The 27,951-nt window shown below is 36.6% G+C and overlaps 1 protein-coding gene across 1 annotated transcript in view; it reads right to left on the bottom strand.

The window, feature by feature from the left end:
• Window positions 1–648: 648 nt before the first annotated feature.
• Window positions 649–27,951, bottom strand: part of LOC141290549 (collagen alpha-1(XX) chain) — a 46,454-nt gene continuing 19,151 nt past the window's right edge. Inside the window, exons 6-40 of the mRNA XM_073822671.1 lie at window positions 25,901–26,020; window positions 25,543–25,707; window positions 24,418–24,576; window positions 24,147–24,316; window positions 22,503–22,632; window positions 22,217–22,362; window positions 21,987–22,116; window positions 20,291–20,430; window positions 18,467–18,593; window positions 18,244–18,383; window positions 17,974–18,106; window positions 17,747–17,889; window positions 14,910–15,039; window positions 14,638–14,754; window positions 14,411–14,557; window positions 14,264–14,320; window positions 13,412–13,450; window positions 10,191–10,329; window positions 9,954–10,096; window positions 9,724–9,833; window positions 9,356–9,514; window positions 8,155–8,232; window positions 7,949–8,035; window positions 7,771–7,824; window positions 6,153–6,248; window positions 6,014–6,067; window positions 5,857–5,910; window positions 4,445–4,498; window positions 4,279–4,350; window positions 3,636–3,671; window positions 3,488–3,554; window positions 3,198–3,386; window positions 2,979–3,056; window positions 1,489–1,647; window positions 649–1,408 (exon numbers count right to left, since the gene is read on the bottom strand). Of these exons, the coding sequence (XP_073678772.1) occupies window positions 1,380–1,408; window positions 1,489–1,647; window positions 2,979–3,056; window positions 3,198–3,386; window positions 3,488–3,554; window positions 3,636–3,671; window positions 4,279–4,350; window positions 4,445–4,498; window positions 5,857–5,910; window positions 6,014–6,067; window positions 6,153–6,248; window positions 7,771–7,824; window positions 7,949–8,035; window positions 8,155–8,232; window positions 9,356–9,514; window positions 9,724–9,833; window positions 9,954–10,096; window positions 10,191–10,329; window positions 13,412–13,450; window positions 14,264–14,320; window positions 14,411–14,557; window positions 14,638–14,754; window positions 14,910–15,039; window positions 17,747–17,889; window positions 17,974–18,106; window positions 18,244–18,383; window positions 18,467–18,593; window positions 20,291–20,430; window positions 21,987–22,116; window positions 22,217–22,362; window positions 22,503–22,632; window positions 24,147–24,316; window positions 24,418–24,576; window positions 25,543–25,707; window positions 25,901–26,020 (3,851 nt within the window). The 3' untranslated portion in view covers window positions 649–1,379. The remainder of the gene's footprint in view (window positions 1,409–1,488; window positions 1,648–2,978; window positions 3,057–3,197; window positions 3,387–3,487; window positions 3,555–3,635; window positions 3,672–4,278; window positions 4,351–4,444; window positions 4,499–5,856; window positions 5,911–6,013; window positions 6,068–6,152; window positions 6,249–7,770; window positions 7,825–7,948; window positions 8,036–8,154; window positions 8,233–9,355; window positions 9,515–9,723; window positions 9,834–9,953; window positions 10,097–10,190; window positions 10,330–13,411; window positions 13,451–14,263; window positions 14,321–14,410; window positions 14,558–14,637; window positions 14,755–14,909; window positions 15,040–17,746; window positions 17,890–17,973; window positions 18,107–18,243; window positions 18,384–18,466; window positions 18,594–20,290; window positions 20,431–21,986; window positions 22,117–22,216; window positions 22,363–22,502; window positions 22,633–24,146; window positions 24,317–24,417; window positions 24,577–25,542; window positions 25,708–25,900; window positions 26,021–27,951) is intronic.

Below are 27,951 nucleotides of genomic sequence, written 5' to 3'. Positions count from 1 at the left end.
ACCTGGATTAAAAGCATTAATTTCTATCATTTTCTTACCAAAAAAGTAGAAAATAATACTGATTCGGTATAGTGTATAATGTTACAAAAGCTTTTTATTTCAGATAAATGCTGTTCTTTGGAACTTTCTATTCATCAAAGAATCCTGAAAAAAATGTACTCAACTGTTTTAAATATTGATAATAATAATAATAACAATAAATGTTTCTTGAACAGCATATTAGAATGATTTCTGACAATGATTTGTGACACTGAAGACTGGAGTAATGATGCTGAAAATGTAGCTTTGATCACATCACAGGAATAAATTACATTTTAAAATTATATTCAGATAGAAAACAGTTATTTTAAATAGTAAAAATATTTCAAAGTTTCATGGATTTTGCTGTACTTTGGATCAAATTAATGCAGTAAGCAGAAGAGACTTCTTTAAAAAACCCTAAAAATCTTACTGTTCAAAACTTTTGACTGGTAGTGTATATATATTACAAAAAAAGGTTTGCTTTTGAAAGATTGATTGTAATTAAATACAGTCAATGCATGCAGAATTACGCTTGTGAAAATGGTATTTTGTGTTCTTTCTAAAAAATGTCATTGTTTTTCGGTGAATGCGAATAGTAACCATTTCAATGACACAGCATGATAGATCTCAGGTGAGTCGACTTTTTTATCTTTAACCTTTCATTTCATACAGTTATTAACACAAAAAAACTGTTCACTTAGTATAATCCTATAAAATACTATTGACAGCACTTCTGCATAGGTAAAAAGACAATTAATATAATATCACAGTGTATTTCATATTAACATATGTATTGCTCTTGCAAAATATTGCTCATTTCATAATAAAAAAACACTTGACACAAAAACCAGGAAGGAACAGGTCAAGAAATAGGAATGGAAAACATTGCAAGTAATATGCCTTCAACAATATACATTTAAAACACATACAGTGCATTAAATACAATAAAATAAAGTCAAATATTTCAAACATTCTTAGTGCGGATTTAAGCTGTTGTTCGGTAACACACTAGTTCCTCGTCTGGATACCAAAATATCTGTCTCTGTAAAATAGAGTCTGAGTGTGTTGTGATTTCCTCTGTGCTGCAAAAAAAGTTCTCTACTTGAATCTACTGTGGTCTCGTAGCAGTAGATCAGGCTGAATACTGGGTAAAAGACAGGGTCAAGGATGATCAGTGCTTTGTTGATCTCAGAACAGGAGTACTGAACTGAAATCAGCTACCATATGGAGAAAATGAAGTCAAAAGAGTCCATCAACAGGCTCATTCAAAGGCAACGTCTGGCAGAATCTCTTTATCCATTAAGTGTCTTTAAAGAAATTTGTCTGGCAGTGCTGAAGTAAAACAGTAACTTCTCAACTCAAGGCTGATATCCAAGATATGGATCCTCTGAAAAATGATACAAATCCACAGGTCAGACATGAGCTTACATTGTTTTGTATGGTGGTCGCAATGACACAATACTTCACCTGCAGCTGGGGGTCCTTGATAACATCCACTGCTGTCACATACACCAGGGGGTCCCATTTCTCCTTGCTGACCTGAAATTCCTGGAAAACCTGGAGGTCCTACTTTACCATCCTCACCTTTGGGACCTGGTTCTCCTATTTTAGTTTCACCTGGAGGTCCTGGATAAGTAGACATAAATAGTAGTGCAATTAACACTTAATGCATTATGTAAAGTAACAGGAATCATTTTCAGAAGTTTTTTTAAACATATCTTAATTTTTTAAATCTCTATTTTGCATAGATTTTTGTGTTTAATAAATTTTAATTTAATTGTAATAAAAATACCAGTCAAAAGTTTTTGGACAGTAAGATTTTTATGTTTTTTTAAGAAGTCTCTTCTGCTCACCAAGCCTGAATTTATTTGATCCAAAGTACAGCAAAAGCAGTAATATTGCGAAATGTTTTTACTATTTAAAATAACTGCTTTCTATTTGAATATATTTTAAAATGTAATTTATTCAGCATCATTTGATCCAGTTTTCAGTATCACATGATCGTTCAGAAATCATTCTAATATGCTGATTTGCTGTTCAAAAATCAGTATCAATATTTAAAACAGTTGAGTACATTTTTTTTTCAGGATTCTTTGGTGTGTAGAAAGACCCAAAGATCAGCATTTATCTAAAATAAAAAGCTTTTGTAACATTATACACTATACCATTTAAACGCTTGGAGTCAGTATAATATTTTAGTTTTTTTTTTTTTTTTTGGGGGGGGGGGTATAGAAATTAATATTTTTGTTTAGCTAATATACTTTAAATTGATTAAAAGTGATGATAAAGATATGTATAGTGTACAAACAATTTCTATTTCAGATAAATGCTGTTCTTCTAAACTTTTTATTAATCGAAGAAACCTGAAAAATGTATAACATTATAATAATAATACATTTTTTGAGCAGCAAATCAGAATATTGGAATGATTTCTGAAGGATCATGTGTAATGATGCTAAAAATTTAGCTTTGAATTCACAGGAGTAAATTACATTTTAAATATATTCAAAATTTCAAATAGAAAACAGTTATTTTAAATAGTAAAATATTTCAAAATTGTACTGTTTTTGCTGTACTTCGGATCAAATAAATGCAGGCTTGGTGAGCAGACGAGACTTCTTTAAAAAACAAAAAAAAATCTTACTGTTCAAAAACATTTGACTGGTAGCGTACATTTGATATCAGTCAGATTTTTAAAGAAATTAATACTTTTATTCAGTAATTTGATCAAAAGTGACAGACTTTTATCTTATTAAAAAAGATTTATATTTCAAATAAATGCTGCTCTTTTAAACCTTCACGGTTTCTACATATTCGTTTTTGCTGTATTTGTTTTATCATGAAAAAGGTTTAATACTTTTGGTACAGAAACCTAAATACAATGATATAAATAATGAAGACCTCTTTAAAAAATATACAAACACATTTTCTGATACACAAATATTATATTTCAATACCTGCAAAACCTTTTATTCCTTGTGGTCCCACCACATTTGCTCCTGGAGAGCCCTTTTCACCAGGCATCCCTCTGCGTCCTAGAAGTTAAACCACAGAACTACTTCCATAACATAATACAGAAATTGAATTAAAAAACTAATGTGTCTAATGCCAACCATCAGATGTGGTGTTTTTCTATCAGTTTGCATCTCCAAAGAAATGAAAGTGTCAAGGCTTACCCTGTTCACCAGGGTACCCTGGTCTCCCAGACTCCCCTCTGCTTCCTTGTCGACCCTGAGAGCCTCGGGATCCAGGTGGCCCCCTTCCCCCTGGTATCCCAGGCTCTCCTGGTGGTGCTAATGGTTCCTGGATGGGCACTGGTTTCCGATTCATCTCGTTCAGAAAAGCATCCAACTTCAGCACTTCATCTAGAACACAGTTAGCAGATACTCAGGCGAAGATTCCCATTAAAGCTGCATTTAAATTCTACATTTACAATTCAAATGGATGTAGTAAATATGCTACATACTGTGCACAAGCTTTTCACAGGCCTGTGTAACAAGCTGGTAGATCATGGCAAGAGACTGTGGCTCACCCTAATAAACAGAATAACTATTAAAACAAACTAAATCTATTTTAAAGTTTGCATATAGCAAAGATGTCCTACTGTAACCTACCTTTTCTCCTCTCTCACCCTTACTTCCAGGAAGACCCTGTGAAAGAGTGGAACATAAACTTAACATTAAAGAAATAGTTCAGTCAAAAATGAAAATTCTGTCATTAATTACTCACCCTCATGTCGTTCCAAACCCATAAGACCTTTGTTCAGCTTCAAAACACACATTAAGATTTTTTTTTTTTTTTTGATGAAGTCCGAGAGCTTTCTGACCTTATGGTACTCTCCTGAACGCGCGTCAAAGACCGACACGGAAGAGAAGAAAATGTTAAGTGTCCTTGTAACTTTATAGCATTACGGTTGAACCACTGATGTAACATGGATAATTTTAACCATGTCCTTATTACCTTTCTGGGTCTTGAATGTTTGAGGTGCGTTGCTGTCTATGCAGGGCCAGAAAGCTCTCGGATTTCATCAAAACTATCTTAATTTGTGATGTGAACATGAACGAAGGTCTCGAACGAAGGATTGGAACAACATAAGGGTGAATAATTAATGACAGAATTTTCGTTTTTGAGTGCCCTCTCTCTTTAACCAATCTCTATTTAACTCTTTCAAATATTTTAAGCCTTTTCTGGACATCTATCTCAGTTGGATTGTATAGATAAAGGCCATAAAGTGTAATAAAGCACAACTTTACTCACAGTGGGCCCTACAAGACCTAATGGCCCTCTCTCTCCCACTGGGCCTGGATGACCAGGCATACCCTGGAAACCCTACAAAGTGTACAGAAATGTAAAAAAAAGACTGCAGTGAACGCATGTATAGTATGAAATATTGCTCGAATGCGTATAAGTAAGCCTGTCTTACTCTTGGTCCTGGGATTCCTGGGCCACCGATATTTCCCTCCACTCCTCTGGTGCCCTGTGGGTGATTTAAGGAAAGAAAGATCAATGACAGACTGAACATTTCAAATAAACAAAGGAAAATAATAGGGCTGCAGCAATAAATCGATGCATTGTGATTTATGGATCGATTCTGAAATTTTACGAATACATCACGATTCTCTCAAGAATTGATTCTGAGCTTTTTAACAGCAGATGACACTCAAATCTAGTTTTTAGCCACACACTCAAATACTCACAAAGAAGAGTGTTTAAAGAAGTTCACTTCCAGAACAAAAATTTACAGATTATTTACTCACCCCCTTGTCATCCAAGATGTTCATGTGTTTCTTTCTTCAGTCGTAAAGAAATTATGTTTTTTGTGGAAAACATTTCAGGATTTCTCTCCATATAGTGGACCTCTATGGTGCCCCCGAATTTGAACTTCCAAAATGCAGTTTAAATGCAGCTTCAAAGGGCTCTTTTCTAGCAAAACAATCGGTTAATTTCTTTAAAAAATTTACAATTTATTTAATTTGTAACCTCAAATGTATCTCTTGTCTAGCTCTGCCTGTACAGTTAGGGTATGTCGAAAAACTCCCATCTCATTTTCTCCTCCAGCTTTAAAATTGCCCTACATTGCTGTTTTACCTTTTTTTTATAAAGGGTCTTTGATCTTCTTTGCACATTTACTTTGTAAACACTGGATCGGTATTTCTGCAGCGATGTAGGATGCTTTTAAAGTTGGAGGAGAAAATGAGATTTGAGGTTAAAAAGTATATAAATTGTCAAAAAAATGTTTAGAAAATAACCGATCGTTTCAATAGATAAGATGCTTCTTCCTCAGATGGGATCGTTTAGCTGCATTTAAACTGCATTTTGGAAGTTCAAACCCGTAGGCACCATTGAAGTCCACTATATTGAGAGAAATCCTGAAATGTTTTCCTCAAAAAACATAATTTCTTTACGTCTAAAGAAAGAAAGACAAACATCTTGGATGACAAGGGGGTGAGTAAATTATCTGTACATTTTTGTTCTGAAAGTGAACTTCTCCTTTAAAAGTCATGTAATTGCACCTCGGCTCAGAATGTTTTTATGATGTGAGATTAATGTAAACACAGCCCACTGTGAACACCCTTGTAATTCGCTCCAACCTTTTCGAACTTTATGATTGATTATTTTAGGTTCAAGTGTATTTAAGGAATTGGAAGCAAGCAGAGTACAGCTGTTTCTAATACATCTAGTGGCATCTGCTGTTAAAAATGAAGCTAAGAATCGATTCGAGAAAAAAATCACGATGCATTCAGAAAATCTCAGAACCGATGCAGAATCATTTCCTGATTCACAATGCATCGATTTATTTTCCCAGCTCTAGACAATAACTGCCAAACCACAGACCTGAGGACCAGGCTTGCCCTCTTCACCTTTTTGACCAGGAGGCCCTGGTAAACCCTATGAATGCAAAGTAAAAAATGTGAGACATACCAGAGAAAAAAAAAAACATTAATGCGATTAGCTATAACCATGGCCTATAAGATGGATGTTAAAAACACACCTGGCTCCCAGGCCTTCCGATATCTCCCTTTTCTCCTCTAGCTCCTGGTGGACCCTTATTAAGATAAAGAGAGAGGTTTAAATCGGTTCCAAATGCTAAAATACATTTGATCATCTCTGTAGAACAAGTGTAGGCGTACCACTTTGCCCATTACAGTTATTCCCCGTGGACCAGCAGGTCCAAGAGTGCCAAAGCCGCCCTCAGGGCCCGGTTTACCAGGCGGGCCCACCTCTCCCTAAAGAGATGCAGAAAAGGGACAGAAACAAAAGTGAGAGTAAGGACATTTATAATGTTACAGCAGATTTCTATTTTAAATGAATGCTGTTCTTTTGAACATTCTTTTCATCAACAAGTTCTGAAAAAAATGTGTCAAGGTTTCCACAAAAATATTAAACAACATAACTAGCTTCAACATTTATAATAAATATAGCTGCAAGCAGCGATTATCAGGGTTTTTAAGCACATATGAAAAAAGAACATATACAGTAGCAAACCTGTAACCACCTAAATCAATGATTTAAAAAAGCATTTTTGGCAAATCCAGGTAATTTACCATAGAAATATTGTTTTAAATGTTTATGACTGTTATAGCACCAGCTGTGGTCCGATCTCCTTAAAACTTTGCGTGCTTGTTTAGAATCCCCATTGCATGTGCTCACCAGGTTGTGAAGTTTTGAGTTTTCCTTTAGGCTTTATAGCATTTGGGGTAAATTTTTCTAAAAGACCCCGATATAGCTTCCCAAAGTGTAAATTTCAACATTTTTTGATAATTATTGACTTAGAGAGTCCAGAGAATTGTACTGCAATTTTTCCAGAATTTTTTTTTTGCAAAAAACCTAGGATTAGTTTGCAAAGGTATTTTATTATTATTATTATTATTTTTTTACATCTTCTTAATCATTTAACAAATGATTTGATTGACAGGAGTGGTTCTAAAGGCAAAGTTGTCCGGTTGTTCATCAGCCAGTGGCGGACATGTTTTATTGAGATACGCAACTGTCCTCGTTTTTTTTCCCTCTTATAGTGCTGCCAAGTGCCCAAGCCCCCTGATTTATGTCATGTGACCTCAGAATGAGGTTTTACATAAGTGTTGGCATAGATATCTCAATCCATTCTGAATTTAAAGGCATTGGCCCTGCCCTTTTTAAAAGTTTTGGCATGCCATTGCAATGGTGAGTCAAAAGATCAACTTTTTTTGATAATTGATACTGATAATCACTCTCCAGAAAATCTTTATGCACTGGTTTGGTTCCCATCGGGTGAAAAACCAAGGACCAGTTCGCAAAAGTAGGTTTTTCAAAATATCCAAAATACCCGAAAATTTCACCATAAGACCATTGAGCCTGCGACTGACGGTTTAGGAGTTTTGAGCGATTTCATACTTTTGATCGCTCTAGCAGGGCAAGCCTTCATGACGTTGTCGACGGTGTGATTACTACGATCCCTCCAAGTTTCAAGTCTCTACAACTTACGGTTTGGTCCGTTTTATCAGTTTTACTTGGAGATTGCTGATCCTTGGCCATTCTAACAATTACAAAAGGGTTTCAGCGCTTCACTCTCGAACCGATAATAAAAAATGTGATAAACCAAGCAAGCTGAAAATTCAGCTTTACCATCACATTAATAAATTACATTTATTAATTAATTCATTCAAATAGAAAACAGTTAATTTAAAATATTTTCCAATTGTGCTGTGGATTATCGGTTAACATAATGGTTGTAGGTTCTAACCTAACTTTATATGATAGTTTCCTTACCTTTTGTCCCACCTCTCCTTTTTCTCCCTTCTCTCCACGAGGGCCAGGTCTCCCCTAAAAATACAATCATTACCATTACACCAATAATTATCATAATTAACTACTAACAGCTACTAAAATGGTTTCACAAGCTTTCTAGTGTTCATGTCAGTTTAAAAATGCATTGTTGTAGTCTCACAGGTGGCCCGGTGTCTCCAGGTGCTCCAGGAACATCGGTGGTACAGGTGCACGCATAAGCAGGAGCGGGACAACTCTCCTCATCTCTCTAGAGAACAGAGAGCGACACTTAAAATACAGAAGCAACTTTAAGACATCCTGCACTACATAATGTAATTCAGCGCTATCCATATTGATATGTAAACTTAACCTAGACTGATCATGTACCTGTGAGGGCAGATCACAGCAGTTGTCTTCTGATGCCCAAGTAGTGTTGCACACAATCTCAAAGGACTGCAGTTGGAACTAGACAAAATACAATACGATGGTCTTAATACAGTGCCTTGCGAAAGTATTCATACTCCTTCATGTTAAAGCTTAATGTTAAACTGCTTTAAATTAAAAGGTAAAAAAAAACTGCCTGTACAACTCAGAGACAGGATTGCATCAAGTCACACATCTGGGGAAGAGTTCAGAAAAAATTCTGCTGCACTGAAGGTTCACAGAAACATGTAGTCTCCGTTATCCTTAATGGAAGAAGTTTGAAACAACCAGGACTCTTCCTAGAGCTGGCCTCCAGGCCAAACTGAGCAATTGATGGAGAAACTATCAATTGCCTTGTCTAGAGTGGTGACCAAGAAGCTGATGGTCACTCTAGTTGAGCTCCATGATCATATATGCAGATGGGAGAAACTTACAGTGGGACAAACATTGCTGTAACAATCCACTGATCTGTCCTTTATGGTGGTAAGGTAAGACTCAATCCTCTCCTTAGTGAAGAACACATTCTTCAGAGTAGATGAAATGCTTAATGCACCAAAACATAGAGATAGCTTTAATAAAACCCAGTTCAGAGCATTCAGAACCTCAGAATGGGCAGAAAGTTCACCTTCCCACATGCCAATGACCCTAAGCACACAGCAAGATTTGCTTATAGACAACTATGTGAATGTCCTGAGTGGCCCAGCCAGAGCCTGGGCTTAAATCCAATCAAATATTTCTGGAGAAACCTGAAAATGTCTCCCAGACCCCATCCAAACTGACAGAATTTGAGAGGTGAAGAGGTGAGGGCGAAGAATGGCAGATAATTGCCAAATGTTGATGTGCGAATCTTGTTGCATTATATCCAAAAACACCTGAGGCTATAAAGGTGCTTTAGCTAAGTACCGAGTTAAGGGTATGAATACTTATGCAATGTACTTATTTTAGTTTTCATAAAATTATAAAGTTGTGACAATTCTGTTTTTGCTTTGCCATTATGGTGTATGGAGTGTAAACGAATGTGGGGAAAAAGTCATTAAACCAGTTCTAACAAAACAGAAACATAACAAACTAGAAAAATGATGGGGTATGAATACTTCCGCAAGGCACTGTATATGTATATACATTACTGTTCACAGTATGTTGGTGGTCATGAAGTGAAACTCACAGCTGCAGATCCGCTATGAGGTCCACGGGTCCTCATTAGTTTGCCCAACATCTCAAAGCCATCAGTAGGCAAAGTTCCCAAGGGGCGTGCGGGCCTCTCGCCAACCCGCTGGCAGTCTATAGAGAGAGATACACTCACCTGACTGACCGACAAATGGATCTGCCAATCGAGAGATAAGAAGAACCAGTGACAGTTTAAATATTGCATTTTGATTTCATTTTTAGTAACATTTAGTAACAAGTGAAATGAGAGATAAGTACAAATAATAACTATCATTGTTGGAAATCGTCAGTTTGTTTCTTATGGGACGTTTAATAAAGCTTGTAGTCTGACTGAGCGACAGTAACCAAAAAACCTTTCACACAAACCTTATGAAAGCTACCATAGAAAACTGTGTGGACTTGTGGCTGGTCAAAGGTCAGTTCTTGTATCTCTCCTCTGTAGTCCAGACTGAAATACAGCAGAATCTTCTTCTCAGCTAAATAACAAAATAAAAAAAGAAGAAGGATCTAATGAATGTGGGATTCACAATTCAGTATTCCTGCTATTGAATTGGAGGCATTCTAGAATTTATCTACAGAAGTGTCTATGCACTCACGGTCCAGCACCACCCCCATCTTGGGCTGGAAGTCATTGTCCGTGAGCTGCCAGAGGGCGAAGGGCTCTCTGGGTGAATCCTGCAAGAGCCTGAAGGCCATGCTGATGGTGTGTTCTGGAGCAAAGCCAGCTGGATGAATGAAGCTAAGACAGACAGACAGAGAGGGTGTGAGCGCTGAATGACGGGTGTAACTGAGGTGTGTAATAATATGTGCGTGTGTGTGTTTTGTGTTTTCACCCTGTGCTTTGGGTCAGCTGTACATCTCTGTAGAGGGTGTAACTAGGCAAGGTGCTGAAGATGAATGGTTCAGCTGCCACACCCTCAACAGTAGAGTGAGCTCTCTGAGTTAGGCCGAACGCTTCCATCATGTTGAAGCCTGGAAAACACAAATTCATGTTTTCCAATACAGTTTAAGGCTTAAGAGTAATGATGGCATGTCAACCCAGGGTCAGTGTGAGACCGTCTGTGAATTTCATCTTGGAGTTTGCTGTAAAAATAATAAAAATAACTATACTTTCCAGTTTATTTTATTTTCAGAATGTAATTTTGATTTGATTAAAATGCAAAGTTCAATGCAAAGAATTTATAAGTACTCCTAAAATTAAACTTTATTTAAAAATGTTAATTGCAAAATTTATATTAAAAATATGAAATGATAAAAATTATTTGAAAATGACAAATAAAAAAATGTAAATATAAAATCACATCTTAAACATCTTAAATCTTAAAAAAATGTGTTGGGCACCAGTGAAATTAAAGGATGAGGATTACCAGGGGAACCCTGCCAAAAAAACATGTATTTTACCCCTGGAACGCGATTTTTACTGGGGGACCCCCTTCAAAACGCAATTGGGATACTTTTGGACTTGTTTTCAGTAGCAATTGGGCAGGTTTTGTTGTGAAAACCTGGCAACCCTGTCCAAGATGTTCATGTCTTTCATTCTTCAGTTAAAAAGAAATAAAGGTTCTTAAGGAAAAAATTCCAGGATTTTACTCCATATAGTGGACTTCAATGGGGCTCGACGGGTTGAAGGTCTAAATTGTAGTTTCAATGCAGCTTCAAATGGGTCTACACGATCCCAACCAAGGAATAAGGGTCTTATCTAGCAAAACAATCGGCCATTTTCTAAAAAAAGAAACATTTATGTACTTTTTAAACACAAATGCTTGTTTTGCGCTAGTAATTATGCTGGAAAGCTAACACGTGGTTAGTTCTTCATCTGTGTACTTTGGTTCAAAAAGGTAGGATAAGGTGAAAAACTCTTATTTTTTCTTCAACTTCAAAATCATCCGACATTGTTGTTTTATATTTTTTTTGTAAAGGGCGTTTGACTTTCTTTGCACGTTTGCTTTGTTAACACTGGGTCAGTACTTCCAAATACGTCACACGTCACCTTTCCAACGTGATGTAATGCATGAGGTCAAGCTAAGTCAAGACAAGCATTTGTGGTTAAAAAGTAAATCTTTTTTTTTTAGAAAATGAGCCATCATTTCACAAGATAAGACCCTTCTTATCACTTTATTATTACCCTTATCCCTCATCTGGGATCATGTAGATCTAGGATGACCAGACGTCCCGAAAAATTCGGGACAGTCCCGAAATCTAAGCTGCTGTCCCGAATCCCGAATCCCGCTCTAATTGTCCCGAAAATTATACTGAAGCAAAATCTTAAATAGTTATTGTCTGATAAAACATAAAAAACTGTCCGTGGAGCGAGGTTGAGTCATCCGCCGGCTGCTCATTGGCTGCAGCATCTTGTTTTTTTTTTTTTTTTTTTAGATATACCCAGAGCCATAGAGAAAGAGAGTTACGACACGCTTTGATCTCGCCGTCGCGCGGTCACGTGGTTCGTGGAGTGCCCAATAGTTCCAAACAACTCCGCGCTGTCAATGTGTTTGAATGGGTTTAAGTAGGATAGACAGCAGTTTTACTATATTTGCAGCAATTTCGAGTAATTATTAACACATGATGTGCATTGATTGTGTATTGATAACTACTCTGAATTCGCTTTACAATCGCATTTTATTCTGGGCAGTGATAAAGAGACATAATTAATATGTTCTCATACTTTTTGGCAGTCAAATGTGACCAAACACGTAACTTTTATTCAGTTAAATAATTGTAATATATAGTTCAGTTCTATTTAGTTAATATTTGAGGAGGCTTTTTTTTGTACTAAATAATATGTGCAATAATGATCCTGACCATTTAAAAGATAACATTTTCTAATATAGTATTTATATTACAGTTAGTTTGATATTTAAGGTAAAATACATTTGAATGTGTATTTGGACATGATCAAACACTCTTTTTTTATATGTTTTGATTTAACGATTTAATGTTAAATAAGAAAAAAGTCATTTATTTGTGTTATTTTATGATATTCAAATATACAACATAACTGAATATTATAAAAGGCAAGCAAAAATGGCATTTGACATAATAGAAAAGAGGAAAATAGTGTTTAAAAAACACAAGGCAACGAATTGCATTCAGCATACATTTTTTTTATCGTATTTCTTGAATGCAGTCTTTACTGAAACTCATTCAATCTCCCACAGTGAGAGAAAGATTGCAGAAAGACTAAAAACATAAAAATATGACAATTAGTATCTGGTTATGGTCGCTATTACGGTGTTTCTCACGTTATCTAACTGCATTTACAGTATAACTGTTTATTTTTTAACGATAAACATTAAGATGTTGCTAGCAGCAAATTACACTGTACCAACACCGCGACAGTACAGACCAACAAGTTGCTCTCGTCCTTCTTTAAGAAGGCACCGTGTTCAAAATAATACTTCTGTAGCCTACGTATTAGGCTATATCAATTTATAAGCATATGTACTTGTTAATAAAAATATGATTGCTTCATTAACTTCAGTTTGAAGTATAAAAATAGCCTAACGCAACTTAACTAACGTAAGGCTACTTATATTAATAAAAACATGATTGGTTCAGTCACTTTCGTTTGAAATTCATTATCTTAATTATTCATTACCCCCCCCGTCCCCCGTCCCGAATTTCAACCGGTCTCATCTGGTCACCCTATGTAGATCCCTTTGAAGCTGCACTGAAACTGAAATTGGACCTTAAATCCTGGAATGTTTTCCTCAAAAACGGTTTGACTGAAGAAAGAAAGACATGAACATCTCGAATGACATGGGGGTGAGTAAATTATCAGGAAATGTTTATTCTGGAAGGGAACTAATTCTTTATTGACTAGAATGAGCAAACTGAAAAAGCCTTGCAGCGGCATAATGTAGTTTAGTGAGAAAGGCAGTAGGATATAATCTTGTTGTTGCTATAAAAAATAGAGAATGGTGCTAGAAAATGCCAAGGTCATGGATTTGATACCCAGGGAATGCATGAATTGATCATACCTACACCTAATTCTCAATGCAAGTCATTTTGGACAAAATGCATTTGCATCTGCCAATTGTAAATATGACCATACCTTTAACCACATGATTTCTGACTGTTGTCTCAGGACACACTGAGAAAGAAAAAAGACAGCATGTTATACATTTTTACTAAAAGCAGTGTAAAGGCCTGTTCACACCAAAAGTGAAGTGGAAAATCAAAGCGAATTGTGAATTTGCGTTTAGTAAATTTTCATTGCTGGATGAAGAATTGATTCACACACCAAAGAAAAATAGCTTTATTCTATTGTTGAATGAATCAGTTTGGTATAAATAGATTTGCATCGTTTCTATTAAAAATCCCCTCTGCACTGAATATTCATGGAAATATTTGTGTTTGATGTGCACAGGCCTTAAAAAGAAAGTTTTTACCCACAACCGAAAATAGTCATTAATTACTCACCCTCATGTTGTTCCAAACCTGTGAGACTTTCATTTATCTTTGAAACACAAATTAATACATTTTTTTTATTTTATTAATTAATTAATTTATTTTTCAGCTTTCTGACCCTGAATAGACAGCAATGCAACTACCTAGGATGTTTAAGGCCCAGAAAGGTAGTAAGGACATTGTTAAAATAGTCCATGTGACATAAGTGCTTCAACCGTTACTTTATGAAGCTACGAAAATGCTTTTTGTGTGCAAGAAAACAAAAATAATGACTTAAACAATTTCTTCTCTTCTGTGTCATTCTCCACCACATGTTCAGGAGAGTATCACAACTGTGTGTGGATCAGAAAGCTCTTTGATTTCATCAAAAATATCTTAATTTGTGTTCTAAAGACAAAGGTTTTACAGGTTTGGAACAACATGAGGGTGATTAATTAATGACAAAATGTTCATTTTTGGGTGATCTCTCCTTATCCCTAACTGCAGCAAATCTTACCTTCTCTTTGTATGGGATGAAGTCGAGGAGGAACCTGAATTCTCACTGGAGCGGTTGCTTTATGAGAGAATTACATGCTATTACAATTGAGCAAAACAAACATCAGTTATTTTTTAGGCTAAAGTACATCTCAACCAGGATTCTGACCTGTGGGGTGAAGGATAGTGACAGCAGCACCCTCTACTGTTCCCACACGGGAGTGCACACTGATGCGGTAAACCGTTTCAGGCTGCAGCTCAGAAAAACAGTGACTGCTGCTAGCAGCATCTACTATGTCCTCCTTAGTCTGTTTATCTGTACAGAGAGAAACGTAAATCCCCTAAAAGAAACTACCTGTTCTGAACGTGGTACCAAAAACATTTCAGAGCTTGTACCTTTGAGGGCCTGGATGACTATGCGATAACCACTGACCGCTGGTACGGGCCTCCAGGACACACATATACTGGAGTGGTCAGACCGCACCACACTCACGCTGCTCACCCGCAGGCTGGCTGGTTGTGCAGAAAGAGAAACACACAGTGCAGTGTTAAGTGAAAAAGTATATGCTTGGCCAGCACACATTGTAATACTAGAGATAGTGTATCGATGTGTGTGTGTGTGTGTGTGTGTGTGTGTGTGTGTGTGTGTTTGTGTGTGTGTGTCTCACTGGTCTTCCCCTGGGCTGAGGCACTGCCGCCCTCTCTGTTGCGGTACTCAGCAGTCACCAGCACACTGTAGCGAGTGTCAGGCAGCAGATTCTGCAGCAGGACGCGCCTCTCGCTGCCTGGCAATGACACCTATTAAACCAACATGACAACATTACAACCCACCTCATTTACAACACAACAAAATAATTAAATGGATAGTTCATCCAAAAATGAAAATTCTGTCATTAATTACTCACCCTCATGTCTTTCCAAACCTGTAAGACCTTCATTCATCTTCAGAACACAAATTAAGATATTTCTGATAAAATCCCAGAGCTTTCTGACCCTGCATAGACAGCAACGCAACTGGTACGTTCAAGAATAAGGAAGGTAGTAAGGACATCATTAAAAAAGTCAATGTGACATCAGTGGTTCAACCTTAATTTTATAAAGGTGCGAGAATACTTTTTGTGCGCAAAGAAAACTAAAGTCGAGGTGCTCTTGTGAATAAAATAAATTGTTGAATAAAATCATTATTTTTGTTTTCTTTACGCACAAAAAGTATTCTCAGATCTTTATGAAATTATGGTTGAATCACTGATGTCACACAGACTATTTTATCGTTGTCCTTACTACCTTTTTGGGCCTTGAACGTGTCAGTTGCGTTGATGTCTATGCAGGGTCAGAAAGAAGATTTTATCACAATATCTTATTTTTTCCTGAAGATTCCAAAATAGGTCTTACGGGTTTGGAACGAGATGAGGGTGAGTAATTAAGCCTCGTTCAGACTGTCAGCTCAAATCCGATTTTGTCTAGATCTGGATGGAATCAGATTTGAATAACTGACTGTCCACACAGTCATATCGCAAGTGTTCAAATCCCATTTTTTGTGTCCATAAGCGTTCTTTCGTTTTACGGAATGTGCGTTGGTTTCTATGGCAATGCCGTTGCGTTATTATGCCAACGCTAAAAACAATAACAGCATTACAGTTTGCAATATAGATGCTGTCTTGCGATATGACAACGTTGCCGTCGCGCTGGATTATATTTCGTCTTCTAAAGCAGCGGCAGAAACGCAGGAAGCTGGAATGTGCGACTTTATTCTGTGCTGCCGTCTCTGCTGGTATCAAAACTCAAAGAGGTGCGTATACTAGCTATATTGTCTTTTCCCGCTTGATTTGCAGTTCGCAACAACACAAGCTTGTTTCTGCAAAGACTTTTGTTATGTTTTCCACAAAAACGTCTGACGTGTTTACGTTTTATGTGGCATGAAAACGTGAAAAAGCAGAAATCCGATTTGAATAGGATTCCAAACCACATACGAATGAAGCTCGAAACGGATTTGACCAAATCAGATTTCATGTAGTTCGTTGCTGTTCAGACTACCTAAATATGATCGGATTTCAATCGGATTTGCATACAAATCGGATTTGGGCTGACAGTCTGAACGAGGCTGTAATGACAGATTTTTCATTTTTGGGAGAACTATCCCTTTAAGCAATAGTGAGATTCAACTTTATAATGTTATGATATCAATATCATATTGTGTGATATCAATATTACAATATAATACTAAATTAATATATAACAGTGTTACATTTCTCAGGGCAATCTAGAGTTTTAACTATCAAGATTAAGTGATCAACTTTTTTTTTTAGGTCATTATTGTTTTATTAATTTTTAGAGTCACTGAATTGTTTTGTAATGTAAAGTGTTTTTTTTCCAGTTACGTGTTTATTTCAATCATCTCATACACTACCAGTCAAAAGTTTTTTTTAACGGTGAGATTTTTTAAAGAAGACTCTTTTGCGCGCCAAGCCTGCATTTATTTTATTATCCAAAGCAAATACAGTAAAATTTTGAAATATTTTTACTATTTAAAATAACTGCTTCCTATTTGAATATATTTCAAAATGTAATTTATTCTTGTGATTTCAAAGCTGAATTTTCAACATCATTACTGCAGTCTTCAGTGTCACATGATCCTTCAGAAACCATTCTAATATGCTGATTTGCTGTTCAAGAATTTTTTTTTTGTTATCAATATTTAAAACAGTTGAGTACATTTTTCAGGATTCTTTGATGAACAGAAAGATCCAAATATCAGCATGTATCTAAAACAAAAAGCTTTTGTAACATTATACTCTATACCATTCAAAAGCTTGGAGTCAGTATAATTTTTTGGGGGGGAAAAGAAATTATAGAAATTAATAACTTTATTTAGCAAGGATGCTTTAAATTGATCTAATATGATGATAAAGATTTATATTTCTACAAAAGATTTATATTTCAGATAAATGCTGTTCTTCTGAACTTTCTATTCATCAAAGAAACCTGAAAAAATTTTACTCAGCTGTTTTCAACATAATAATAAATGTTTTTGAGAAGCAAATCAGAAATTAGAATGATTTCTGAAGGATTGTGTGACACTGAAGACTGGAGTAATGATGCTAAAAATTCAGCTTTGAAATCACAGGAATAAATGACATTTAAAAATATATTCAAATAGAAAAATGTTATTTTAAATAGTAGAAATATTTCAAAATTGTACTGCTTTTACTGTGCTTTAGATCAAAAAATGCAGGCTTGGTGTACAGAAGATCCCAATTGCCCATTCATAACCCAATGGCACAATCTTCAGGTGTTGTGGGTGGTTGTCAAGCTCTTGCAATGCAGTTACTAAGGTGGCCTGAGTGGTTTTAGGCGCCTTTTTTCTAAATTGTTATAAAAGCACAAGTCTCTACAATGTCTGGTCCCTAAACATGAAATCTATAGGACACATAGATAGAAATAAGACAATTTAACTACACCCAGGCAATATCAAAATAAGAGGTTTCACTCTTCTAAAAGCACTCACTGTGTTTTCCCTCGCATCCCCATTAAGTGGAGTGTACGAAACGCGGTATTGCAGCACATGGGCGTTGGGGTGAACCCAGGTCACCAGCATACTAACTGCTGTCTCTTCTGAGATAGACAAACTGCTCGGACCACCTCCAGATACTACAGCAGCACAAAAAAAATGCAACAGTTATTCACAGGTTGTAATCAAAGGTATCACATGCATATATAAGTGCATATACTCACAGGTGCTGTATCGTATGGCCACGGCCTCACTCTGAGCGCCATCGGCATACAGTGCAGAGAGTGAAATCTGATATTCCTTATCTTCCTCAACCTCCTCCAAGATTGCCCCCTCACTTTCCCCATCTACAGTCAACTGTAACATATCCATGAAATACCACCTATTATCACCTAATTATATAAATCACACATTTATGTAAGCTATTTATGTAAGCTATTTTAATCAGTGCTTGTTATAGACATAATAAATGAAGTGTTAGAGTTGGAGCTAACCTGCCTGAGGTCTCCTTCACTGAGGGAGATCCATTTGATGAGATAGGAGACCACATCATCCGCCGCCGCTTCCCATCGCACTGTTATATCACTGCCGGAGAAGTTGGTGACTCTCAATTCTGAGGGAGCTGGGACCCTTACTGGAAGATCAAAGAGCATATAAGGAACAATCTTCTAAACTGAACTAACAAAATAAAATGTGTAAAAAATGTGTGTAACTTACAGGTAGTGACATTGGCTGTGATTGGAGTGGAAAGACCCTTATCGTAGAGAGACTGAACTGACACCAGATACCTGGAGAGGGAAGACAGATTCTGCAGCAACACTGTGTTCACACTTTTGACCTCCACCTGAGAAACAGAGAACAGAGTCAACACAGAACATTGTCTAATATGCTGATTTGGTGAGTTGCGTTGCCGTCTATGCAGGGTCAGAAAGCTCTCGGTTTTCATCACAAATATCTTAATTTGTGTTCCGAAGATGAACGAAGGTCTTACGGGTTTGGAACGACATGAGAGTGAGTAATTAATGACAGAATTTTCAACTATCCCTTTAATATATCTTTTTAAACTGTGATACTTTTTTTCAGGATTCTTTGATGAATAGGATGTTCAAAAGAATAGCATTTGTTTGAATTCTTTTGATTGGTTTTAATGCATTCTTACTGACCCCAAACTAGGGCTGGACGATTCTTTCGATTTTTTCGATTAATTTGAATTTACGTTTTAAGACGATTTAATTTTTTATTAAATCGAGGTATCGCGATTTTTTAATAAAAATATTAGATACATTGTAATTGCACCAATGGCAGAATAATTAAGAGGCAATGTTGTCCGACACATGATAGCACGCCTAACTAACCGCTGTATTCAGAACGGAAAACAAATAACGCGTTCTGGTAAAATAACGCAAGTCACTAAGTGGACATGATTAGCTGCTTGCTAGCAAGTTAGCCTGTTATATTACATACAATTTCACTTATCACAGAAACAGAGTAGAGAGATGATTGAAGACAATAGCGAATTATTTGCATATCAAGGCTCGAGTGCGACCAGCATATTTGTATTTGCGCTGAGTGGAGCTTCAAAGGTTTCTATGTGTTTTGCACATTGACTAATGTATCTCAAGTGTAGAGAGAGTGTAAATAAGAGACTGAATGGGCAGTAGCTTCGTTTATTATAATAGAGCTTTGTGATATTGCGAACTAAAATGAGTGACAGCTTTTAATCATTTTTATGGGAGTTTGTAAACGAGATATTGATTTATTATAACAGTTAAATAAACAAGAAGTTATTATTAAGTGACTTACATTGTCTGACTATAACACTATTGCCTGATTTTGCTCTATTTTGTCATCAAAAGTAGTCTGAAACAAGTCACAGCTGAGCATCTCCACTCAAACACAGCGGTGTTTCGTTTATGAATGAACGTGCGTTTTTAAATGAATCTAGTGAAATGATTCAATTTCCCGTTCATTAAGAGTCACTTGCTTTATTCTTGAATGAACCATCCGTTCAAACGAATCAAATGAATATGATTCAGTAATTAAATCAGTGTCTTACCACCACCTGCTGGCAGATCGTTTCAGTTATTTAAATCATTTAATATTTCTGTGTTCAAAATTGTATATTTTTGTATACGATATAAGTCCAAGAGAAAAGCATGGAAATATTTTCCTCCTGTCTCATATTTATTTGTCTTACAAACATTTACTGTGTCTGGTATGATAAGAATGGGGTCTGGTGCACTGATGCAGTTGCAATGTATACTGCAAAATATATGGTGCCCATATATATTGTGGAAAAGCTGGGGTTTCTTTACATGCTAAAAGTAGTAGGGGGAAAAAAATCGATTTAAATCGTAAATCGAATGTTTTGTGAAAAAAATCGGGGATTTTATTTTTAGGCCATATCGCCCAGCCCTACCAAACCTTTGAATAATAGTGTTACAAGCTGCATTACTAGTATTACTAAAACATGACAAGAAAGACTCAAAGCGGTTTGGGTAGGAAATCAAAAACAACAAGTGACTTCTGGGATCTGCTCACCTTCTTGACGTCACTGCCGTGATTGGTGCTGTAGATGATTCGGTGTGCAGGAACATCAACAGCCCCTGGGACCCATGTGACCTTCAGAGTGCTGTGACTGACCATGGGAAACTGCAAACTGAGAGGAGACGGCAATGGAACTGGAAAAAATTAATGAGAGAAAGAACAGAGAGAATAAGCAAAATGCATGGAGGAAGAGGCCTGAATTTTCAAAGGATTCCTGCAGGACGATTTGCTGCGGCAAAGTTGTGGGTATGAGAAGTTACAGTCAAGACTTGACAGAAAAGTAAAAATTTTGTTAGCTAATTTGTTATTTTTTATTGCTGAATTAAAAATCAGTTCTCAGTTTTCTGTACTGGTGGGAATACCCAATTGAATCAGTTTTTTGTAAGCTGTTCTTGTCAATGAATTGGTTTACAATTTAGGGTTCACAATGTCTAAAACAGCATTCAGCATTTGTGTTCAGAGCAGAAACAGTTGGTGTATACATCTTACTCAAATGTACTAGTTGACAGTTTCCATTCATGTTTATTTTTACCTTTGAGGAACAAAGAGGTTAATGTAGTTAACTGGCTGTTATTATAAACATGAGAGGCAGCCATCTGTTTTTCAGATCTAATTTATGGAGCTTAGTGTTGAAAAAAAAACTGCTCCCTGTTGAAAAAAACAGCATATGCTGGTTAGGTATGTTTTGAAGCATTGCTACCAGTTTCAGCTGGTATAAGCTGGTCATGAGCTGGTTTAAGTTGGTTCTTAGCTGGTTTAAGCTGGTCCTAATCAACTAGCTCCTGCTCAGGACCAGCTTAGGACCAGCTTAAACCAGCAGCCATGCTTCAAAACATACCTAACCAACAACTGCTGGATTTTTCAACAGGGCTTCCTTCTATGACAGTATTAAAGTGACAGTTCACCCCCGCCCCAAAAAATCTGTGAACCAGGGTCAGAAATGAATGAGGGTTTGTGGCAAAAATGCCACCAGAACAAACAAAAGTGCCCCATAAACTCAAGACAAAGGGGCAAAAAATGCCCCTGCACAATTAAACAACATATTATGGCTGTCGCGATAAAAATTAAATGTGAAAATGAATGAAAAGTGTCAATTTGCGGAATTACAGTACATTTACATTTACTCATCCTGCATTATTTGTGACCCTGGACCACAAAACCAGTCTTAAGTCGCTGGGGTATATTTGTAGCAATAGCCAAAAATACATTGTATGGGTCAAAATTATTGATTTTTCTTTTATGCCAAAAATCATTTGGAAATTGAGTAAAGATCATGTTCCATGAAGATTTTTTTTGCAAAATTCCTACTATAAATATATCAAAATGTAATTTTTGATTAGTAATATGCATTGTTAAGAACTTAATTTGGAGAACTTTAAAGGTGATTTTCTCAGTTTTTTTATTTTCTTGCACTCTCAGATTCCAGATTTTCAAATAGATGTATCTCGGCCAAATATTGTCCTATCCTAACAAACCATATATCAATAGAAAGCTTATTATATGATGCATACATCTCAGTTTTGTCAAATTTAACCTTATGACTGGTTTTGTGGTCCAGGGTCACATTTATTAAATGAGGTGCTTAGATTAGTCAACGCTGAAAATGTGGAGCTGTGATGAGTGTGCATCTGTCTCGTAAGACAAGGTGGATAAGTTTTTATGAAAGTGCTGATAATGAATCTGTATTTACAGGTGGTGCCAATGGCTGTGATTGGGTCACTGGGGTCCTCATCATACAGAGCATAAAGTGTGACTGAATAATCTGTGGACGGCATCAGATCCACCAACTCCACGTCTGTCTGAGCAGGTCCAAACTTCACCTGGCACAAGAAACAAGAACACAGGAATGGCATAAACCCATTGTATCATAATTAGAATCACTGAGCCACATGGTGAGACGTCACACAATCCCAGACTCACCTCTTTGGCATCATCGGGCTCTCCATCATTGAGTGCTGAGTACAAGGCCATGTACTGTGTGGCTCCAGCGGCCGGCTGCCAGCGCACCCGCAGGCTGCTAGGGGAGGAAGCGGTGACCTCCAGAGCCTCTGGTATCGCTAATGGTACTTTAAAAAGGAGAGGATTTATTATGATATGCAGTGGGGTCAGAGACCAGCATAAATTTTGTCTTAGGTCTTAGTGGTCTTAGGCTTTAACTGGAAATTGGGAAATGTTATGAATGAGAATTTTGAGTGCTCAAACTTACATGTGGTGAAGGTGCCTCTCAGAGCAGAGCCCACATTGTTCTCATAAACAGGAAAGATTGACAGGTGGTACTGTGTCTGTGAGGACAGTCCTGTCAGCAGAACTGTGGAGTATGTTCCATTCACCACCACCTGAGATAAATCACAAACACGCATATACAGTTAAGGTCAAAAGTTTACATACACCTTGCAGAATCTGCAAAATGCTCAATATTTTACAAAAATAAAGAGGGATCATACAAATTTAATGTTAATTTTTTTATTTAATACTGACCTGAATAAGATATTGAGTTTTATTTTTTTGTTTGTTTAGTGGTAGTTGTTCATGAGTTCTTTGTTTGTCCTGAACAGTTAAGCAATCCACTGTTCTTCAGGAAAATCCTTCAAGTCACACATATTCTTTGGTTTTTCTTCATTTTTGTGTTTTTGTGCATTTGAACCCTTTCCAACAATAACTGTATGATTTTGAGATCCTTCTTTTCACACTGAGGACAACTGAGGGACACTTCAAACGCTCACTGATGCTTCAGAATAAAACACAATTCATTAAGTGCTGGGGGTGAATGCTTTTTGAATTTGAAGATCAGGGTAAATGTAACTTATTTAATCTTCTGGGAAACATGCAAGTATCTGCAAGAAAAATGTACACATCTTCATTTTGTTCAAAAGTTTACACTCCTGGCTCTTAATGCATTGTTTTTTTCCTTCTGGACAATTAGTGAGTGTTTGAACCTTCTGTAATAATTGCATATGAGTCCCTCAGTTGTCCTCGGTGTGAAAAGACAGATCTCAAAATCATACAGTCATTGTTGAAAAGGGTTTGAATGCACAAAGATGCTGGAAAACCAAAGAATTTGTGGGACCTGAAGGATTTTTATGAAGAACAGCAGACTGTTCAGGACAAACAAGGGACTCATGAACAACTATCACTAAAAAAGAAAAAAAAGCTGTGGATCAATCAGGTAACAACACAGTATTAAGCATCAAGTGTATCAGCTATCAATAAGCATCAACTTTTGAACTATTATTTTCTCTTGTGGACTACATGTAAATATCTTTTATGTGAAAAAAAATAACATGCATTTTGTATGATCGCTCTTATTTTGGTAAAACACCATTTCCATTTTGTAGATTCTTTGTATGTAAACTTTTGACCTGTAAATCACACAAAATGAGTTTTCTGAATGCAATATTAACTACAGCATAAAAAAACATCCTGTAGGTGGCACCAACAAACCAACTTTTCCCCAATTCCTGATGCACAAAATGGAACTTCAGCAATTAAACTAAGCAAGTTTTTAACATCTTTACAGATGGCTGGAAGATACCAACATTTAGGCAGCATCCAAAATTGCATACTTCCCTATTATACAGAGGGTGAAAAAGAGACGTCCGAACTCACAGTTTTCATTAAATGGTTATTATTTGTGGTGAGATTCTAAAGTGTGAATCCTCTGCTATCCCATGAGGCCACAGGAGAGGAGTTTTGAATGGCAGTGAAGTGATACTGACATATTCATACTATATAACATACTTTTTAAAAGTCAGAAAAAAGGAGAGTATGCGATTTCAGAAGCAGTCTTAGTCTAACTTATGCAGACTGTCTTTAACGTTTTTGGTGCTTGAAAGAGAAACACTTGGCTCACCTCTTTCAGACTCTGCCCTTCAGCAGTGTGGTACACCACTCTGTACTGTTGAGGTCTTTTGCTGGGGATGGTCCAACGCAGCCGCACCTCTCTCGAGCCTAGTCCTACATACTGCAGATCAGTTGGGCTGGGATAGGACAGAACTGGGTCCTGAGTGGGACGCTCCATTCCTTTTTGCAAAAGACACATACCGTTTTGCGTTACTGGGTGTATGTGGTAGAAATTCATTGGATCAATATAATGAAGGCTAATGTGTCCATGATTGACCTACTCTTTGCTTTAATTCGGTCTTCAATCTTGCCACAGAGGATGCGTGCTAGTCTTCCCACCAGTTTACTGAGCAGAGGGAAATCATTCACGTTATAGACATTGAGCTCCAGCGGTTCAGACGCCACCTGCCTCAATTCTGCCTCATCAGCATTTTTCACACCTGGACATTAATAGAAAAGAAATAAGAAAAAATTCTGAAGGAAAAATGTCTGAAGGATCATGTGACACTGAATACTGGAGTAATGACTGCTAAAAAATCAGCTTTGCCATCACATGAATAAATTACACTACCAGTCAAACGTATTTGAACAGTAAGATTTTTTATGTTTTTAAAGAAGACTCTTCTGATTTCCTGCTCAAAAACAATTTTTTTGTTATTACTATTATGTTGAAAACAGCATAGTAGATTTTTTCAGGTTTCTTTGATAAATAGAAAGCTCATAAGAATAGCACATCTGAAATAGAAATCTTTTGTAACATATAAATGTCTTTGTCATCACTTTTGATCAATTTAAAGCATCCTTACTAAATACGAGTGTTAATTTCTTTCCAGAAAATATAAAATAAATTAATTAATAAATAAATGCCAAGCCAAGCTTATGAATGGTATGAGTTTATATGTCAGGATCTAGTTGTGTTTCTGTCAGTGTTTTTCCCCCATGTTTCCTATTATAATGTTAAAAAAGCTTATTATTTCAGATAAATGCTGATCTTTGGATCTTTTTATTCATCAAATCAACATATAAGAATGATTTCTGAAGGATCATGTGACACTGAAGACTAGAATAATGATGCTGAATTTTATCTTTGATCACAGGAAAAATATTAAAATTAAAATAGTATATTAAAAATAGTAAAAAATATTTCAAAATTTTACTGTTTTTGCTGTACTTAGTATAAATAAATGCAGGCTTGGTGAGCAGAGGAGACTTCTTTAAAAAAAACATTAAAAATCTTACTGTTCAAAAACGTTTGACTGGTAGAGTACATTTTCAAAACATATTCAAATAAAAACAGTTATAGTAAATTGCAATAACATTTCACTATATTACTGTTTTGACTATATTTTTGATCCAAGAAATGCAGCCTTACACTCAATGTGTCATTTGCTAAAAAAGGCTCTCACCTATAGCAATGATCTCTACGCCAGCAATCTTCAGCCTGTTGGCTGCGGCAATGGCATCGTCCTGAGATTTCCCATCGGTCAACAGCAGCAAGAACTGTGGGGTGTTGAGTCGCGCCCCCACCTCCTCCTTCAGATTGTTCTCAAGAGCATGTATTAGAGCCTGACCTGAAATATAGTCATTATAATGTTAGAAATGAAAAGGAAAAATGTTCTAAAATTACAGAAAAACTTATATTGTTTGTGGTTGCCAAGTAACATAATTCATTATTGGATTGTTCAAACAGCTTTGAATTCTTTATTTTTATTAATCCCAAGTTGGTAAAGAATATAAATGGTATAATATCTAGAGTTAGGCTACCTGTGAAAGTGTTGCCTCCCTTGTATCTGAAGTTCCTGATGGCCTCCAGGAGCGGCTCTCTAGAGGTGAAGTTATTAAGATGCCACTCTGTCCGTGGATCTCCACTGTACTGAGATAATGCTGAAATGACAACAAATTAATATTTTTAATCAGCAAGCATGCATTAAATTGATCAAAAGTGACAGTAAACACATTTATAATGTTACAAAAGATTCATGTTTTTCTTTCTTCATCCCAAATAAATCAGGTTTTTGAGGTAAACATGCCAGGATTTTTCACCATTTAGTTGAAAGTCCAAATTGCAGTTTCAATGCAGCTTCAAAGGGCTCTACACAATCCTAGCCAAGAAATAATGGTCTTATCTAATAAAATGATGTCATTTTCTAAAAAAAAAAATATTGCACTAGCTTGGTAATCACATTGGAAAGGTCACATACGGTTTCCTCTTCATTTGTTCACTTTGGTTTAAAAATGTATGCGAAAAACTAAACTCCATCTCATTTTCTCCTTTAACTTCAAAATGGTCCCACATTGTTTTACATTTACGTTCTTGTTCAAATGACGTTTGACTTTCTTTGTACATTCACTTTGTAATCACTGGGTTGGTACTTCCATCTTCGTCATGTGTGAACTTTCCAACATGACTATGTAATGTGCCAATTCGATCTAGTGCAAGATGAGCATTTGTGGTTAAAAAGTATAGAATTTTTCTTTTTTTTAAGAAAATGGTCAATTGTTTTGCTAGATGAGAACCTTATTTCTCATCTGGGATCGTGTAGAGCCCTTTGAAGCTGTAATGAAACTGCAATTTGGACCTTGAAACTGTTGGCCACCATTGAAGTCCACTATATGGAGAAAATTTCTGGAATGTTTTCCTCAGAAACTTTAATTTCTTTGCAACTGAAGAAAGACATGAACATCTTGGCTGAAATGCCAAACTGAATAGGTAATGTTTAAACTTATGTAAATATTAAGTGAAGTTTAAATGTGGACAATGCATATACAATGGATATACAGTGAGGGAAAAAAATTATTTGATCCCATGCTGATTTTGTTTGTTTCCCACTGGTTTATTTGAACAGACAGAGAGAGAGAATAACAACAAACAAATCCAGAAAAACACATTTCAAAAAAGTTGCATTTTTTAAATTGATTTGCATTTTAATGAGTGAAATAAGTATTTGATCCCCTATCAATCAACAAGATTTCAGGCTCACATGTGTCTTTTATACAGGTAACAAGCTTGTTAAGCAAGGGAGTGCTCCTAATCTCAGCTTGTTACCTGTATAAAAGACACCTGTCCACAAAAGCAATCAATCAATCAGATTCCAAACTCTCCACCATGGCCAAGACCAAAGAGCTGTCCAAGGATGTCAGGGACAAGATTGTAGACCTACACAAGCCTGGAATGGGCTACAAGACTATGGCCAAGCAGCTTGGTGAGAAGGTGACAACAGTTGGTGTGATTATTCGCAAATGAAGGAAATGCAAAACAACTCAATCTCCCTCGGCCTGGGGCTCCATGCTGGATCTCAACTTTTGGAGTCTCAATAATCATGAGAACGGTGAGGAATCAGCCCAGAACTACACAGGAGGATCTTGTCAATGATCTCAAGGCAGTTGGGACCATAATCACCATGAAAACAATTGTAACACACTACGCTGTGAAATCCTGCAGCACCTGCAAGGTCCCCCTTTTTAAGAAAGCACATGTACAGGCCCATCTGAAGTTTCTCAATAAACATCTGAGTGATTCAGAGAAGAACTGGGCGAAAGTGTTGTGGTCAGATGAGACCAAAATCAAGCTATTTGGCATCAACTCAACTCCCTGTGTTTGGAGGAGGAGGAATGCTGCCTGTGAACACCATCGCCACCGTCAAACATGAAGGTGGAAACATTATGTTTTGTGGGTGTTTTTCGGCTAAGGGGTACCATCATGTATATGTACCATCAAATCTTGGAGGAGAAACTGCTTCCCTCAGCCAGGGCATTGAAAATGGGCCAAGGCAACAAAGGAGTGGCTCAAGAAGAAGCACATTAAGGTCCTGGAG

This window comes from Garra rufa, chromosome 18 (genome assembly GCF_049309525.1).
Source record: "Garra rufa chromosome 18, GarRuf1.0, whole genome shotgun sequence".
In the NCBI taxonomy this organism is placed as follows: Eukaryota; Metazoa; Chordata; class Actinopteri; order Cypriniformes; family Cyprinidae; genus Garra; species Garra rufa.
This window is presented reverse-complemented; position numbering and strand designations above follow the sequence as displayed.